Source organism: Leucopleurus acutus (genome assembly GCF_964270905.1).
Source record: "Leucopleurus acutus genome assembly, chromosome: 20".
NCBI lineage: Eukaryota > Metazoa > Chordata > Mammalia > Artiodactyla > Delphinidae > Leucopleurus > Leucopleurus acutus.
Window position 1 is genome coordinate 41670934 of NC_139162.1, and position 18529 is coordinate 41689462.

Here is an 18529-nt window from a genome sequence, read left to right on the forward strand (position 1 = left end):
AGAACCTCAAAAATAGCGTAGTGGTTTGCTCAGTGAGAGTCTGTTGAATTGAATTCTGCAATCCTGCTTCTAAAGTAAAACCTAGTCTGTCTTCTCTCTTTATATACACATAGACTGTGAAAGGATCTCCACCTCCAAGTTAATTACACACCCATCACCCCACATATTTACCATTTTGTGGGGAGAGAACACAAGTTCTACTCTCTCAGCAAGTTTCAACTATACAGTACAGTATTATCAACTATAGTCACCATGTTATATATTGGATCCTCAGATCTCATTCATCTTATACCTGAAAGTTTGTAACCTTTTACTTGCCTCTCCCTATTTTTCCCACTGCCCCGCCCCCCAGCCCATGGCAGTCACCATTCAACTCTGTGTTTCTATGAGTTTGACTTCTTTTTTAAGATTCCACATATAAGTGACACCAAGCAGTATTGTCCTTTATCTGGCTTATTTCACTTAGAATAATACCCTACACGTTCACCCATGTTGCAAGTGACAGAACTGCCTTGTTCTTTAAGGCTGAATAATATTCCACTGTATGTCACATGGTTTTTATATATATGTATATATATATGTATATGTGTCTGTGTGTGTGTGTGTGTATATATATATATATATATATATATATAAAACATGTGACATATACCACATTTTCTTTATCCATTCATCCTTGGCTATCATAAATAATGCTGCAATGAACATAAGAGTATAGCTATCTCTTCAAGATAGTGATTTCATTTCCTTTAGGTATACACCCAGAAGTGGGATTGCTGAATGGTATGGTAGTTCCGTTTTTAATGACTTGAGGAACCTCCATACTGTTTTTTATAGTGGCTGCACCAACTTACATTCTCACCAATAGTGTACAAGGGTTTTTTCTCTACACCCTCACCAGAATTTCTATCTTTTTCAAAAAAGACACGCTAACAGGCATGAGGTGATATCTCATTGTGGTTATACGTTGCATTTTCCTGACGATTAGTGACGTTGAGCACCTTTTCATATACCTGTTGGCCATCTGTATGTCTTCTTTGGAAAAATGTCTATTCAGATCCTTGGCCCATTTTCAAATTGGGTTATTTGTTTTTGTGCTATTGAGTTGTATGAGTTCCTTGTATAGTTTGGATATTAACCCTTTATTGGACATGTGGTTTGCCAATATTTTCTCCCATTCCATAGGTTGCCTTTTCATTTTGTTGATAGTTCCCTTTGCAAAAGCTTTTTTAGTTTGATGTAGTCCATTTGTTTATCTTTGCTTTTGTCGTCTTTGTTTCTGGTATCAAATCCAAAAAATCAGGGCTTCCCTGGTGGCGCAGTGGTTAAGAGTCCGCCTGCCAATGCAGGGTACACGGGTTCGAGCCCTGGTCTGGGAAGATCCCAGATGCCACGGAGCAACTAAGCCCGTGCACCACGACTACTGAGCCTGCGCTTCTAGAGCCCGCGAGCCACAACTACTGAAGCCTTTGTGCCACAACTACTGAAGCCCGTGCGACTAGAGCCCATGCTCCGCAACAAGAGAAGCCACCGCAATGAGAAGCCCGTGCACTGCAGCAAAGAGTAGCCCCCGCTCACCACAACTAGAGAAGGCCCGTACGCAGCAACGAAGACCCAAAGCAGACAAAAATAAATAAACAAATTTTTTAAAAAATCCAAAAAATCAATGCCAAGACCAAGGAGTTTTATGATTCAGGTCTTACATTCAAGTCCTCAATTCATTTTGAGTTGATTTTTGTGTATGGTGTACAACAGGGGTCCAGTTTCATTCTTTTGCAAGTGGATATTCAGTTTTCCCAGCATCATTTACTAAAGAGACTATCCTTTCCCCATAGTATATTCTTGGCTCCTTTGTTGACCGGATACACATGGGTTTATATCTGGGCTCTCAAATCTGTTCCATTGATCTATGTGTCTGTTTTCATGCCAACAGTACACCGTTTTGATTACTATTTCTTTGTAATACAGCTTGAAATCAGGAGGTGTGGTATCTCCAGCTTTTTCTTTCTTGAGTCTACTTTAAATATTTGAGGCCTTTTGTGGTTCCATATAAATTTTAGGATTGTTTTACCTGTTTCTGTGAAAAATGCCACTGGAATTTTGATAGCAATCATACTGACTCTGCAGGTCACTTTGGGTAGTATGGACGTTGTAACAATATTCTTTCAATCCACGAGCACAGAATATCTTTCCACTTATTTGCATCATCTTTGATTTCTTTCATCAATGTTTTATAGTTTTTGGTGTACAGATGTTTCACCTCCTATCGCTTCTTGGCCTTTTTGCTAAGATCAAGTGTACATGTTTCACCTCCTTAGTAAATTTATTCCTAAGTGTTTTATTCTTTTTGCTGCTACTGTAAATGGGATTGTTTTCTTAATTTCTCTTTCCAATAGTTTTTGGTGTGTAGAAACACAATGGATTTTTGCATATTGATTGTGCATCCTGCAAATTTACTGAATTCATTTATTAGTTTTAACAGTTTTGTGGTGGAGCCTTTAGGGTTTTCTATATATAATTTCACTGTCATCAGCAAACAGAGGCAATTTTACTTCTTCCTTTCCAGTTGGAGGCTTTTTATATCTTTCTTGCCTAATTGCTCTGGCTTGGTCTTCTAGTATTCTGTTGAATAAAACTGGTGAGAGTGGACATCATTGTGTTGCCCCTGAAGGTTTCAGCTTTAGATGTAGGCTTGTCATATATGGCCTATTACTATGTTGCACTATGGTCCTTCTACACCCGGTTTGTTGAGAGTGTTTATCATGACAATATGTTGAATTTTTGTCAAACTTTTCTGCATCTATTGAGATGATCACAGGTTTTACTCTTAATTTTGTTAATATGGTGTATTATATAGTAAGTCCCCTACATACAAACCTTCAAGTTGCGAACTTTCAAAGATGCAAACATGTGCTCCATCAACATCAGGCATGAGTGAAATTGCAGCTTGCCCTCTGTCTCCTATTGCTGGTGGTCCTTCAGCTGTACCGGTTCCCACCTCCTCTCCCTCCTCCAGTCAGTAACTCTTCTTGCCTATTCACTCCATGCCAACCCCTGTATGCCAGCTGTTGTACTGTGCTACTCTACTGTAATCTTACTATATCGTAAGATTAAAAATGTTTTATTTTTTGTGTTTTACATATTGTGTGAAAAGTATTATAAACCTAGTATGGTACAGTACTATATAGCCAATTGTGTTAGTTGGGTACCTAGGCTAACTTTGTTGGACTTAGGAACAAATCGGACTTACAAATGTGCTCTCGGAACAGAACTCGTTCATATGTAGGGGACTTACTATACTGACTAATTTGCAGATGTTGAACCATTCTTGTATCCCATGAATAAATAGCACTTGATCGTGGTGTTTTATCCTTTCAATATACAGTCATCCCTCTCTGTGGAGAACTGGTCCTAGGACTGGCTGTGGATACCAAAATCTGCAGATGCTCAAGTCCCACAGTTGGCTCTCCAGATCCACAGTTCTACAGCTGCCAATTCAACCAACTGTGGATTCTGTAGTACTGTACGTGTTTACTGAAAATAAAATTCACGTATAACACACCCATACAGTTCAAACCCATGTTGTCTGAACCCATGTTGAATTCAGTTTGCTAATATTTTGTTGAGGATTTTTGTATCTCTGTTTATCAGGGACATTGGCCTACAATTTTCCTGGAGTGTTCTTGTCTGGCTTTGGCATTAGGGTAATGCTGGTCTCGTAAAATGAGTTTAGCAGTGTCTCTTCCTCTTCAATTCTTTAGAAGAGTTTGAGAAGGGTTGGTATTAATACTTGGTATGATTTCAAACAATCAGCTTAGTTCATTGATCTTTTCTAGTTTTTATTTAATTTACTTCTGCTATGATCCTTGTTATTTCCCTCCTTCTATTAACTTTGGGCTTCATTTGTTCTTTTTCTAGTTACTTGAGGTATAAAGTTAGGTTGTTTACTTGAGATCTTTCTTGTCTCTTAGTGTAGGTGTTTATTACTATGAACTTCCCTCTTGGAATTGCTTTTGCTGTATCCCATAAGTTTTGTTATGTTGTGTTTCCATTTTCATTTGTCTCAAGACGTTTTCTGATTTCTTCTTTGATCCACTGTTTGATCAGAGTAGCATGTTGTTTAATGTCCACATATTTGTTAATTTTCCAGTTTCCTTCTTTTAATTGATTTCTAGTTTTACACTATTGTGGTCAGAAAAGATGCTTGATATGACTTCAATCCTTTTAAATTTATTAAGACTTGTGTTGTGGCCTAACATATGATCTATCCTGGAGAATGTTACATGTGTGCTTGGAGAAGGATGTTTATTCTGCTGCTTTTGGATGCAATGTTCTGTATACACATGATCTGATGTATCATTTAAAGCCAATGTTTCCTTACTGATTATCTGTCTGGATGATCTATCCATTAATAAAAGTGGGGTATTAAAGTCGCCTACTATTATTGTATGACTGCCTGTTTTTCTCTTTAGGTCTGTGAATATTTGCTTTATATTTTTAGGTGTGCCTATGTTGGGTTCACAAATATTTATAAATGTTATATCCTCTTGTTGGAGTGACCTCTTTATCATCTTATAATAACCTTTGTCTCTTATTACAGTCTTTGTCTTAAAGTCTATTTTGTCTAAGTAAAGCCAACCCACCTTTCTTTTGGCTTCCATTTGCATGGAGTACATTTTTCCATCCCTTCACTTTCAGTCTGTTTATGTCTTTATATCTGAAGTGAGTCTCTTGTAAGCAGCACATACATGGGTCTTGCTTTTTTATCCATTCAACCACTCTATGTGTTTTGATTGGAGAATTTTAGCCCATTTATATTTAAAGTAATTATTGTTAGGTATGGACTTAATTGCCATTTTGTTCACTGTTCCCTGGCTTTCTGTAATTCCTTTTGGTTCCTTTCTTCTCTTGCTCTCTTCAAGTGTGATTTCATGATTTTCTGTAGAGTTACGTTTAGATTACTTTATCTTTACTTTCTGTGTATCTACTATAGGTTTCTGCTTTGTGGTTACTATGAGGCTTACATAAAACAACTTATAACCATCTATTTTAAGTTGATAACTTAAGTTTGAATGAATTGCAAAACTACATTTTTTATTCTCTCCCCATTTTATGTTTATGATGTTGCAATTTACATCTTTTTATCTTGTATATTCATCAACAAATTATTGTAGTTATATTTTTACTATCTTTGTCTTTTAACCTTCATACTAGATTTATAAGTGATTAACCCACCAACTTCACAACAACAGATTATCTTTAATTTTACTATATATTTACCTTTACCAGTGAAAATTTTAATTTCATGTTTTCCTGTTACTAATTAGTGCCCTTGTATTTCAGCTTAAAGAAAGTCCTTTAACATTTCTTGTAAGGCTGGTCTGGTGGTGATTAACTCCTTCTGCTTTTGCATGTCCTGAAAACTCTTTACCTCTGTCTACTCCAATTTTAAAGAACAACTTTGCTGGGTAGTATATTCTTGGTTGAATATATTGTGCTACTCCCTTCTGGTCTGCAAAGTTTCTGCTGATAGATCTTATGAGGGTTTCCTTGTATGTAACATGTTTTTCTCTTGCTGCTTTTAAGATTGTCTCCTTGTTTTAAATTTTGGCAATTTAATTATAATGTGTTTTGCTGTGGGTGCCTTTGGATTCATCTTATTTAGAACTCTCTGGGCTTCCTGGATTGAGATGTCTATTTCTTTCCGCAGGGAACTTTTCAGCATTATTTCTTTAAATGAGCTTTATGCCCCTTTCTCTCTTTCCCCTCTGGGACCTCTATAATCCACATGATGGCATTCCTTAAGCTATCTTCACTCTTTTTCATTCTTTTTACTCTTCTGTTTGGATAAATTCCACTGCCCTGTCTTCAAGCTCACTGATCCTTTCTCACACTTGTGCTAGTCTGCTGTTGAAACCCTCTATTGAATTTTTCACCTCAAGGATTATATTCTTCTGCTCTATGATTTCTCTTTGGTACTTTTTAAATATTTTCTATCTCTTCGTTGAAATTCTCACTTTGTTCATGCTTTCCTGACCTTGCTGAGCATCTTTATGACTGTTATTTTAAACTCTCTATTGAGTAAATCACTTATCTGGATTTCATTAAGATCAGTTTCTGGAGATTTATCTCGTTCTCTTCTTTAGAACATATTCCCTTTTTTCTTCATTTTCCTTTACTCTCTGTGTTGGTTTCTGTGCATTAGAAAAAACAGCCACCTCTCCTGTCTTGACAGAGTGGTCTTGTATAGGAGATGAGTCTCATCCATCAGCCTGGCCCAAGCTCTTGGCTGCCTCTCAAACCTCTGTGATTGTCCAAGCTGCTGCCTTTATTCTTAGTGGTTCCCAGTAGTTGGGGATGTTCCAAGACCCATCAGAGAAAGGGAGGGTGGGAAGGAGGGAGGGAGGGAGAAAATAGAAAGGTGCTCAGAAAGACTCTACTTTGGATGTATCTTTTTTTATACCAAATTATAATAAATATGAGCCCTTAGAATTGGAAGCCAATTCAACAGGAAAGGCTAAAATATCAGAAAACTGATTTTTCTTAATAGGAAACATTACCTCTTCCTTGGATAAATGCCTGAATTTTGTTTGATATCTACTCAGTTCTACATTCAAACAATGAACAGTCATTTTCAATCCATCATTTTCATCCACCAGTTCTTGAGCTTGTTTTCTTAGATAATGTAATTCAGGTGCAGCGACTACTGAAAAATATAAATTCAATATTATACCATAAGAACTTATCTCAAATTTATCAAGATTTTATATAAATTGCTGATTGTCCTTCTTTCCCTTTTAGGCTCACAAAGGCAGTGAATGACAGATATATAGATACAAATGAATAAAAGTTACCAAGTTTTTTTAACATTGAATAGTCAAAAGTGTTTTGGAAGTTTGTGAAAGTTTTTGCATGTATAATTAAGGTAAAATAAAAATTTTAGGTTGAAAAAAAGTCGTTTCAGATGATATACAAATATGTTCCTTGAAAATTATATAGAATAAATGGAGAATTTATTACAACTAATAATTTTCCCACATAGTAGTAATGTCTTATTAGAAAACGTCACAGAAAACAGATCCCACAAAATAATAGCACAAATAATATAAAGTATCTAGAAATGTGCCTAAGACAAGAAATATGCAGGGTCTGTATAAAGAAAACTACAACATCTTTCTTAAGGCCATAATATTAGACTTATATAAACAGATAAATATACAGAGAAAACACTGAAAACAGTGAATATTTATATGACCTTAGCACTATTACTATTATTTTTTTAGCCGTGCCACGCAGCACGTGGGATCCTAGTTCCCAGACCAGAGATTGAACCTGCCCCCACTGCACAGTGCAAGTGTGGAGTCTTAACCACCAGGGAAGTCCCTGATCTTAGCATTAAAAAGAACTTGACACCAATGGCATAGGTCATAACAGAAAAATATCCTATAAGTTTAGCTGAATTATCAACAAACTGAGAAAATATTACATACATGACAAAGGCCTAAAACCCTTAATATGTAAAGAGCTCCTACAAATCAACAGAAAAGATCAAAGCATCTCAATTTAAAATGGGAAAACTTATAAAAGAGAAAGAAAATGACCCACAAAGATAATGAAAAAAATATTCAACTTCATCAATAGTAAATGAATTAAACTAAAATGGGATTCTTCTTTTTTTTTAACCTATCAAATTCGCAAGGAAAATACAATCCGCATCATTGGTAAGTATGTGGTGAAAGAGCCACTTTTATATGCTGCTCATGGGGATAAAAACTGATATGAAACATATGTACAATACTATGCTAAGAATCAAAAGAAGTATTGGAATTTTAGCATAATAATAATGACACAGCAGATGAAATCAAATTTCAACAAGTATAAGGATATTAATGAAAGATCTTAAAATCATAACAAAATATCAAGGACATTAATATCACCAAATACTGTAACATAAAATATTAACTTTCAAAATAAATAAGAAAATTTGAATTCTTCTTTGTTCCTTTAATAAAAGAACTGTGTAGTTGTCCCCACCTTCCTGAGAGGATGCTTTCTCAACTTCTTTCAGCTTTCCATTTTCTTTTTCCATCCTTTTAAGTTTTAACTGTAGTTCTTTCATTGTTTTTTTTATTATGTTAAGTTCAAGAGTAAGGGTTTGATTTGCATTGTTTAGATGCAAATTGTCTTCTTTTAATTCCTCGAACTTTTCTTTGGTTATTTCTATATGTCTTCGATGTGTTCTACCATTTACATCTAAAAAGGCACAGGAAAAAGGTTTTAAAATATTAATTGATATTTACAATTCTACATTAAAATTACAGGAGACAATTTCAAAAACCACATGAGCAACTCTTCATGTCAGTGCCTGCAAAGAGAATGGCCTATACAGCAAAGAGTGCATGGTCTGTTGAGACTACAGTGAGCAACAGGAAGGGGGATGACAGAGGGGGAGGCAGGAGCCAGTGGAGGCTCTATACTATTGGACATAGGATTGTACATATCATAATATGCAGAGTGGAGGTTGTATACTGCAGGCCACCAGGAGCCAGAAAGCCTTTCAGGCAGAAGTATGGAAAGAAGAGGCTCTACTCTCAGATGAATCCCTGAGGACAGCAGTGAAGAAACCGAACAGGAAGGAGGCCTAGCCCAGAGGCAGAGAGACCAGTCAGGAGACTCCTAGAGTAGGGATGGAGAGGAAAGGACATGACAGAAGGATTCAGGGGCGAAAGCTCAGCAGGGCTCAAGAACTCAACTGGGTGTGGACAGTGAGGGGGGGCAAGTCAAGGATGAGCACCAAGACCTGTGGTTTGGAAGACATCTAGCCAGACAAGGGACACAAGCATGGCAGGGGAAGGGAAGCCCAGGCTAGGACACGGGCCCGGAGCTCTGAAGGCAGCCTCAGCTGGAGAGACTGAGGCGCCACCAGCATGTGGGCAGACCTGAAGGCACCGGGGTGAGAAGAAAGCCAGAGACCACGAAGGATGTTAGGAAGGAGCAGCAAGAAAGATGGAGGAAAGCAGAGAGCGATGTTCCACAGGGAGATCAAAGGAGGTGAGGGCTACGATGGGCTCCCAGCCCGGGCAGAGCTTCTGTGTGCAGATGTGCAGACAAGGGCGGGAATGCTGGTGGCTCCAGACAGCCTCCCCTGACCTCTGACACACACATCCCCAACCCCTAGAACATGAAAGGAAAGTCTAAGAAATGAGTAACTCCACAGCTACACTGAAAACAAGAGGTGAGCCACCAGGAATCCCGGAGAGAAAACATTTGAGATTAGATTGAAGATGGAAGCTGCAGCCTAAAATATGCCAGGAGAGGTCAGCTCCTGGAGGTGGGAGTGCTTCCAGGGATGTGCTTTGCCCTGGCAGGTAGTGGGGACACAAAGTGACCTAGAAAGGGCTGATGAGGTATCCAGTTAATGTGCCAGATGGGATCAGCAATGGTTCAAGCCCCCTGGGCCAGGTAGTACAGACAGGCTCTGAGGACAGAGGCAGGCAGGCACTGGGGCTGGGGAAACTCAGGAAGAAGAGGGACCCCCGAACCCCCTAGCTGACCACACACCCTGTCTGTCCCTGGCAGTCACTGGAGACAGGCTGTACGCCTGACAGCCCACTGGTTTCCCCCTCTGAGCAGCCTGCAGTAATCAGATACAGCATCCCCAGGCAGAGCAACAGGGACTCCCAAGGACCAAGGCGAACACATCACACATCACCAAGAACCATGTGAGCTAAGAGAAGCACCAAAATCAAATAACAGAGGACACAGGTGGCTGCTCAGCAACTATAAGATTTTTGAATGGGTGTAGTTAAGATTCCAGAGAGATGTTTGTCAATACTTAATAGAAATCATGGAAACAAACAGTTTCATTCACAATACAAATTCAAAGGATGGGTTGAGCAGCAGAATACATACAATGAAGAATCAACCTGTGGGCTAGACATTAGAGCCCCAGCAATATCCCAGAATACAGCAGCACCAAAAACACCAAGATAGAAAGGGTGAAAACAAAGCCAGTCAGACATGGAGGATAGACAAAAGCCTTGATTCCTGACAGGATTTTCAGACTAGCAATGTGAGGCTTAACAGGAAAAATATTTACAAAATCCACCTTGAAAGCTAATGAGGCTCCTCAAACTGTAGAGGGGATAGCACCCCAGGAAGTATCTCTAGACCCCTCAGCTCTGTCTCTAGCCCCTGAGCAGAGCCCCCGTTTGCATACACCCCCCTCCCAGTGTCTGCCTATAATCCACAGGTCCACTCCCCTCCCCAGGATCTGAGCACATGCCATGGGGACATATATCCATCATCCGACGTGTACACGTTTGGACTCTCTCTTTTAAGGCAAAGGTGGAAATTCAACAAACTGCCTCCTCTTCCCAATTCTGATAATGGGACAGAAGCAACAGCCTTTACAGGGAAAAAAAAAAACAGAGATCTTTGTTTTATGTGAGATTATTCTGGGTATTTGCTAGAACAATCAGCTTTTCAATCACAATGAAATTCAAAAGGCAAATACCTGGAGAGGGTGGAGGTTTTCCACAAAATGATGGTTTTTCATCCTAAGGAAGAAAACAACATGAGAGTAATGAATTAAGAGTCTCAGCATCTTCTAAAAGTGGATTGGCACAAGCAGGTAGGTCATCGTATATCAAATATTTAAGCACTTTTTTCCCCCTTCATTTTGGCTCTTATAGTTGCTAGTTTGTTTTAGCTTTAGAAACTTTAATATTCACTGTTTCTTTTAAATGAACCAAAACCTTAAGGGATTTCCCCTCTTGGCAAGTTCTTCGAGCAGCAAGGGAAGTCCTGCTTTCTTCCTGCCTTTTTGTCCATGAGTTCAGTGTCTTTTTTTTTAATTGAAGTCTAGGTGATTTACAATATTGTGTTAGCTTCAGCTGTATAGCAAAGTGGTTCAGTTATACATATATATATTTTTCCAATTCTCTTCCATTATAGGTTATTGTAAGATACTGAATACAATTCCCTGTGCTATACAGTACATCCTAGTCGCTTATCTATTTTATACATAGTAGTGTGTATCTATTAATCTCATACTCCTAAGTTATCCCTCCCCCCATCCCCTTTGGTAACTATATGTTTGTTTTCTATATCTGTGAGTCTATTTCTGTTTTGTAAATAAGTTCATTTGTATTATTTTTTAGATTCCACATAAGTGATACCGTATAATATTTGTCTTTGTCTGGCTTACTTCACTCAGGATGATAATCTCTAGGTCCATCCATGTTGCTGCAAATGGCATTTCATTCTTTTTTCTGGCTGAGTAATATTCCTGTGTGTGTGTGTGTGTGTGTGTGTGTGTGTGTGTGTGTGTATACCACATCTTCTTTATCCATTCATCTGTTGATGGGCACTTAGGTTGCTTCCATGTCTTGGCTATTGTAAACAGTGCTGCATATGAACACAGTATCTTTGGAAATTAGAGTTTTCTCCGGATACATGCCCAGGAGTGGGATTGCTGGATCATATGGCAACTCTATTTTAGTTTTTTGAGGAACCTCTATACTGCTGTCCATTACATTCCCACCAACAGTGTAGGAGGGTTGCCTTTTCTCCACAATTTATTATTGGTAGTCAGTCACGGTGTTTACATGCAGGTCCCATAAGTGACAGGCCACCAGTTCACATTCTAAAGCATGTGATATGACTGTAGGTGCTGAGCAGAGATGCACAAAGCAAATTCCAACTGGCCTTTTCTCCTTGGGATATGCAAAAAGACCCCATTAGCTTCAGAGAAGCACGTTTTCAAAGCACTGAGAAGGGCTTCCCTGGTGGCGCAGTGGTTGAGAGTCCACCTGCTGATGCAAGGGACACGGGTTCGTGCCCCGGTCCGGGAGGATCCCACATGCCGCGGAGCGGCTGGGCCTGTGAGCCATGGCCGCTGAGCCTGTGTGTCCGGAGCCTGTGCTCTGCAACAGGTGAGGCCACAGCAGTGAGAGGCCCGTGTACCGCAAAAAAAAAAAAAAAAGTACTGAGAAAAGAATACAACATCCTCCTTTTCAACCCAAAACTTAGAGGAAAGGGAAGTCTTTGAACTTTTGTTCATTTTTCTACGACACATCAGTCTGATTCTAAGTTTCTAATTTCTGCTGAAAAAGTAGATAAGGTTATAAATTAACTCTACTGAGAAGTCTTTAATTTTTAAACTCCTTTGACATCGCAGAATTAAAAACTTAAGTAAACTATTTCCATGTCTGCAAACTGGTTATTGTCTATTCATTCTACAAATGAAAATGTAAATGTAAGTGATTTCTAATCCCTCAATACATTACATTCATTTTAAACTATGCAAAACATGAGTTTCTTCATGTTTTAAAACTTTTTTTAAAAAAAACATTCAATGGAAAAGAACTCTTAATGGAAGTTTTCTTCCCCACAAATCACAAAAGTTGTTTTGAAATTATGGTGGAAATTCTACTAATTGAGAAAATCAGTTTTTAAAAAACAATCCTTGGGCTTCCCTGGTGGCGCAGTGGGTAAGAATCTGCCTGCCAATGCAGGGGACATAGGTTCGAGCCCTGGTTCGGGAAGGTCCCACATGCCTCGGAGCAACTAAGCCCATGCGCCACAACTACTGAAGCCCGCATGCCTAGAGCCCATGCTCGGCAACAAGAGAAGCCACGGCAATGAGATGCCCGCGCACCACAACGAAGAGTAGCCCCAACTCGCCACAACTAGAGAAAGCCCGCGTGCAGCAACAAAGACCCAACGCAGCCAAAAATAAATAAATAAATTTTTAAAAAACACACACACACAAAAACAATCCTTACCTTTAAATTCAGAATAGAATGTTTACCATCTGATTAAAAAAAAGAAAGAAAACTTTGTAAAGCAGAGAAAGACAACTGACAACTCAGAAGAGTACAATCTCAGGAACTCACCTTCTGCAGATGAGCTAAACCAGGCCCAGGTGGGCAGCCTTCCCAAGGCCACATGAGAAGCGGGTCCAGAGCCAGGCAGGAGCCCGACTCGGAACTGCTCATCTCTCCCCGCTGCTCGTTCCTGAGCACCTTCAGTGGCTCACGTGATTGGAGAACCAAGGCCAAACTCCTCAGCGCGACTCTGAGCCTTCTCCACCTTCCCAGCACTCCCCCTCCCAGAGCTCTCTACCCGTCCCACCGCCATTCCCCAGATGGGCTGAGGCTGATGCCTCCCCGTCTCCCTGCCTACAGTAGCAGTCCACTCGGTCAGATGCTGGTACCTCGACCAAAGGAGGTCAGGGTCCAAGCTTCTTGGCCGGGTACTGCTAGGGCGCAGAGTGGCACCTCAGGCTGACAGAGTTTGAGGCTTTAGCCTTTAGACAATAATTATCAGCTAGCATTATGGAGGATGCTGTGCTTCACACATACGACTAAATCTAATCCTTATAAATTTAATCCTTATAAGAACCTGATGAGAGGAGCACTCAAACTGAGTAGAAGTGGGGTTAAGGAACTCACCAAGCCTCTCGCCACCTGAATATGACAGAACCAAAGCACTAAACACCAGTGTTTCTGATGTGTTGCCTAAGGATCACTCACATCAGACTCTCCAAAGAGCTTGTTAAAAATACAGACCCTCTGGGGCTCCAGCCCAGATTCACTGACTCAGAATTTGGGGCTGGGGTGGGGCCTTTTCACAAGTGTCCAGGGGCTTCTAATCCCCATCACAAACCAAAAACCACTGGAGGAGCTGATCTCCCTCCCAACCACCACCTGCGTTCCCAGTTCAACACCACCTGTGTTACCAAGCGCGCCAGTTACCACACTGCCTTTCAGCTCCAAACCCACCTTTATTGCTGGCTTGTGTTACTGCAGCAGCGCTACCTTGCCAGGAGGAGGAAGGGGCTTGGGTTCCTCATTCCAGAAGGCTGTCTCCATCCCTCTCTCTTTCCCTGCGTTCCTCTTTTTCTCTCCCCTCTCCTCCTTTCTTCCCTCTATCTAGGTGGCCAGCAGCACTTCCCCATGGGGGGCTTCTCCTGGAATTCCCCTGGAGAGGGCAGCTTTCCAGCGAGTTCTGTTAGCAACACACCTCGGCTAACTTCTCCACCCGCCAGTGGGCCACAGCTGCACCCTCTCCAATGTCTGCATTGGAGATTCTCCAAATGTTTCTTCCCTTGGGGGCTCTCTGTTAACAGAAGAGGGAGCAGCTGTTCTCTCTATCTGCTATTCCTGCATTCTTTAGGTTTCTCTCTACCCCTTAGTAGGCAAGCCTCTCATAGTCAATAATTCTTTACATTAAACTTTCCTTTTTCAAATCACCATATACATTCTGTCTACTGACTGGATTCTGACTGATACATAACACATCAGGCCACAGACAACACAGACCTTAGAAAGTGGATGGACATGTGTGAACACAGAGATATTCAGGATGTGTTATGATTTTTTTAAAAAGGCAGGTAATAAAATAACATACATTTTATTCACATACGCATTCGAAGTTGTTAAAATTGTACTCTACGGGAGTACAATTATGTGTGTTTAACCTCCTGTATTTCTGCATTTCAGTTTTTTTTTTTTTTTACAGTGAGAAAGTATTAATTCTGTAATTTAAAAAGAGATGTGGGCTTCCCTGGTGGCGCAGTGGTTGAGAGTCCGCCTGCCAATGCAGGGGACACGGGTTTGTGCCCCGGTCCAGGAAGATCCCACATGCTGTGGAGCGGCTGGGCCCGTGAGCCATGGCCACTGAGCCTGCGCGTCTGGAGCCTGTGCTCCGCAACGGGAGAGGCCACAACAGTGAGAGGCCCGCGTAAAGCAAAAAAAAAAAAAAAAAAAAAAAAGAGATATACTTTTTACTTGAATTGAATATACACATGGATTTCCCACAGGGATAAAGTATGCTGGCCTAATCAATTGGCATTTTCTGGCACAGGTATTAGTAGGCTGGCCTTCTGTTTATCGATCAGTCCCCTTGTGAACTGACTTATATGACAGTTTTCTTGAGGCTAAGCAAGTCTGAGGGTCCTGATAAAGCAGTGACTGGTGCCCACTGTATGCCAGGCTCTCCTTCTCACTTCTCAAACATAAGCCACCTCTTAGGAAACGGAAAACCTTTGTTATTTAATGTGCTGAATTCTCTCACTGTGCCAAATGAAATGTACAAGGATGCGCTATTACAAAGTTGTATTATAAACATGTCCCTGCACTCTTTCATCCAAAACACCTGTAGTCACAGCCTGCCATGGGCCAGGACCCTGATCCAGGCACTGGAGCTAGCCTGGTGAACAAGACAAACAAGCTCACTCGCTCATCCTGGGGAGACCACTGGGTACCCGCCCCTCACAGCGCTAGATGTGGGGCGCAGAGAGGAAGGAGCGTGTGGAGCTTCAGAGCCTGAGCCCTGACCCTCCACCCCAGGGGGCCTCTCTCGGCTGCCGGAACTGACAAAATGGACCCCAGTGTGAGGGCCTCAGGCTTTAAAGATGACCTAACACCCGGGCAATCAACTATTTTCACTGTAACCCAGTGAAAACAAAACTCAGGGATATTCCCACTTAAAATCATGGAACCACAGTATGAAGGTGCAATGGCTACATGTTCCCCCAAGTTAACCAATATTTACTGCCACAAAATGCTTTTTGATATTAAATTAAAAAAAATTTTTTTTACCTTTTTCTTGTGTATGCTCTGGTGGAACAGGTGAGCCTGGAAACCCATCTTGTTCAGAAATATTTTCCTCATCTCCACTGTCCACCCCATGTGACGATGGAATCTTTTTGTTACAAAAGACAAAGGAACAGCCAACTATGTGATAAGTGCTTCTGTATCAAATTTCTTCCCAACAAACCCAAACGTCTTATTCCACACCTTCTCCACTGCTCTTTCCTCTCTACGACATAAAAGGACCGCATCTGGCAGGGCTGGATGAAATCTCGGGTCCCTCAGGAGAAGCCCAGTGGCAAAGGCAATGCCGTCCAAATTATGCTTAAGCCACTGAGAACTTCACAGCCACCCCCACCCCCCCAATGCTACCTGGGCAGCTCGCCTTCCCCATTCCTGCCAGGGACCAACTCAGGAAAAGGGGCTGCCTCTGGCCTGCTCTGCATAGCACCCAGTACCACCCTGCCTTGGTACTGATGCTGTGTATTCATCTCTGCATGGGACAAGACCTGCTGACGAGCCCTGTGAGAGCCCGCATCCAGGCAACTGTTTGGGATCGAGGCCCATTAGGCTGGCTGGCTGTGAGTCCACTGCGAATGTTTCCTGATGGAATGGAACTCTCCCCTGTGCTGTCTGTGAGCATCTTCTACATAGGTATCATGAATGGTGGCAGGGCTGCAGAGCTGCCCCTCACAGACCTGTGGGCCATCACTGGGACCTCCCCTGATGAACAGGAGACCACCCCACTGGCAGGGCTCTGGGAGGTGGGGACAGAGGCTGCCCAAGGGGAAGAGCAGTGAACCATGTCTTGTACAATAAGCTGTGACTGGTGCTCCCTCGCTGGCTTCCTTTCTGCTACACTAAATAGTATCTTGCATATGTGATCAGCTTGGCTTAGCTGTGCTGGGCTGCAGGCCGTGGAAGGGTCATCCCCATGGCTGGCAGGGAAGGGGCAGAACTCACTGGCAAGATGCCCAAGAGAAGGGGCATTTCAGAGCCAAAAGCTAAGGCTAGGCCCACCAGGCTCTGGGTACAGGGCTCCAGGGTGACCCAGCTCAGAGCAGCAGAAAGGTCTCCCACTCTACTCATCATCTGAAGGGATTAAAAAGAAATGACCTCTTAGGTTTTGTCTCCTAGGAACCCATTTGCCTTGTTCACCCTATCAAAGATATATTATGCTACTCACTTTTATCAAGGAAATACGAAACTGCTATGGCTTCCCTGGTGGTGCAGAGGTTAAGAATCCACCTGCCAATGCAGGGGACGTGGGTTTGAGCCCTGGTACAGGAAGATCTCACATGCCGCGGAGCGACTAAGCGTGCACCACAACTACTGAGCCTGCGCTCTAGAGCCTGCGAGCCATAACTACTGAGCCCACATGCCACAACTACTGAAGCCTGTGTGCCTAGAGCCCATGCTCTGCAACAAGAGGAGCCACCGCAGTAAGAAGCCTGTGCACCGCAATGAAGAGTAGGCCCTGCTCGCTGCAACTAGAGAAAGCCCACACGCAGCAACAAAGACGCAACGCAGCCAAAAGTAAATAAATAAACTAAAAAAAAGAAAATGCTAAAGATACCCTATTATGGAAAATAATGTTTGGCAGCATCTACTAGCACTAAGACTGATCGTACATATGCCCTATGACCATATATATATCACTCATCAGTATATATGAGCGGTATAGACCCACCAGAAATATACATATATACACACAAATGTTCATAGCAGCACTATTCCTAAAAGCCCAAATCTGGAAACAACCAAATATTCATCTTCAGTAAAATGAATAACTAATTGGATGTTATAATTGTACAACTGGATATTATACAGCAATAAGAACGAACCAACAACTGCTACACACAATGACAGAAGACTCTCAAAAACTCCAAAGAATACGTACTGTACGATTAAAGTCACAGAATCCTCAGAATAGGCAAAACTAAGCTACGGTGATTTTCTAAGATCCAGTCTACTCTCGGAGTCAGAGCAGTGGTTAACTCTTGGGGGAGTAGTGAGTCCTCTCGGTCACAGAGGAGGACTTCTGGGGTCCTAGTAGTGTAGTTCTTTTTCTTTTAATCTGGATGGGGGCTACTTTGTAAAAATTCACTGAGCTGTACACTTACGGCTTATATGCCTTTTGTGTATATTTCATACATCGATAAGTAAGCCTAAAGAATTTGTGACAATATTCTAAAAACACTCTAATATAAAAGTTTTAATTTAAAACATTTTTAAAACTATTACATACTTCTGAGTATGAAAATCACCTGGTTACTAAAACAAAAATTGTTTGGGTACTGAAGGAAGGGAGGAAGAAGCCCACCAACTCAGCCACAGTGCTGCCATCAGGGATGCCAGGAGTGGCCTTTCCCTCATCCGTCGGTAGCCCTGGCCTAACCTCCTTCATCCTCCTCCTGGTTAGGACACTAACTCAGATTTTAAAGGGTAAAATGTACATGCTACAATTTACAGGGTAATTATCAGAAAACAAGCCAGTATAATTTGCAAACTAGTAGAGGGAAAGAAATAGAACTAAAAAAATCACCAATCCAAAAGAATGGAAGAGGAAAAAAGATACAGAGTAATAGGACAAGTAGGAAAAATAAAGATGGCAGATTTAAACTCAAATATATCCATATAATATGTTAAACATAAAAGAACCAAATGGTCCAGTAAAAAGACAAAGGAAAAGTTGGTCAAACTTGGTTAACAAAAACCATATGCTGCATTGAACTGTAAACATTAAATGGATGAATAGTATGTATGTGAATTATATCTCAGTAAACTTAAAAAAAAAAAACTAGATGCTATTTACAAGACAGAGCTAAACATAAGGATACAGAAAGGTTAAAATTAAAGGATGGGTTGGGAATTCCCCGGATATCCAGTGGTTAGGACTTGGCGCTCTCACTGCCGGGGCTGCGTGGCAT

At 41.2% G+C, this 18529-nt stretch overlaps 1 protein-coding gene across 1 annotated transcript in view; it reads right to left on the reverse strand.

Moving 5' to 3' along the window:
• CEP89 (centrosomal protein 89) overlaps positions 1–18529 on the reverse strand; it is a 78449-nt gene that overhangs the window by 41155 nt on the left and 18765 nt on the right. Inside the window, exons 5-9 of the mRNA XM_082862959.1 lie at positions 15609–15711; positions 12789–12817; positions 10517–10559; positions 8035–8253; positions 6561–6706 (exon numbers count right to left, since the gene is read on the reverse strand). Coding sequence (XP_082719085.1) covers positions 6561–6706; positions 8035–8253; positions 10517–10559; positions 12789–12817; positions 15609–15711 — 540 coding nt within the window. The remainder of the gene's footprint in view (positions 1–6560; positions 6707–8034; positions 8254–10516; positions 10560–12788; positions 12818–15608; positions 15712–18529) is intronic.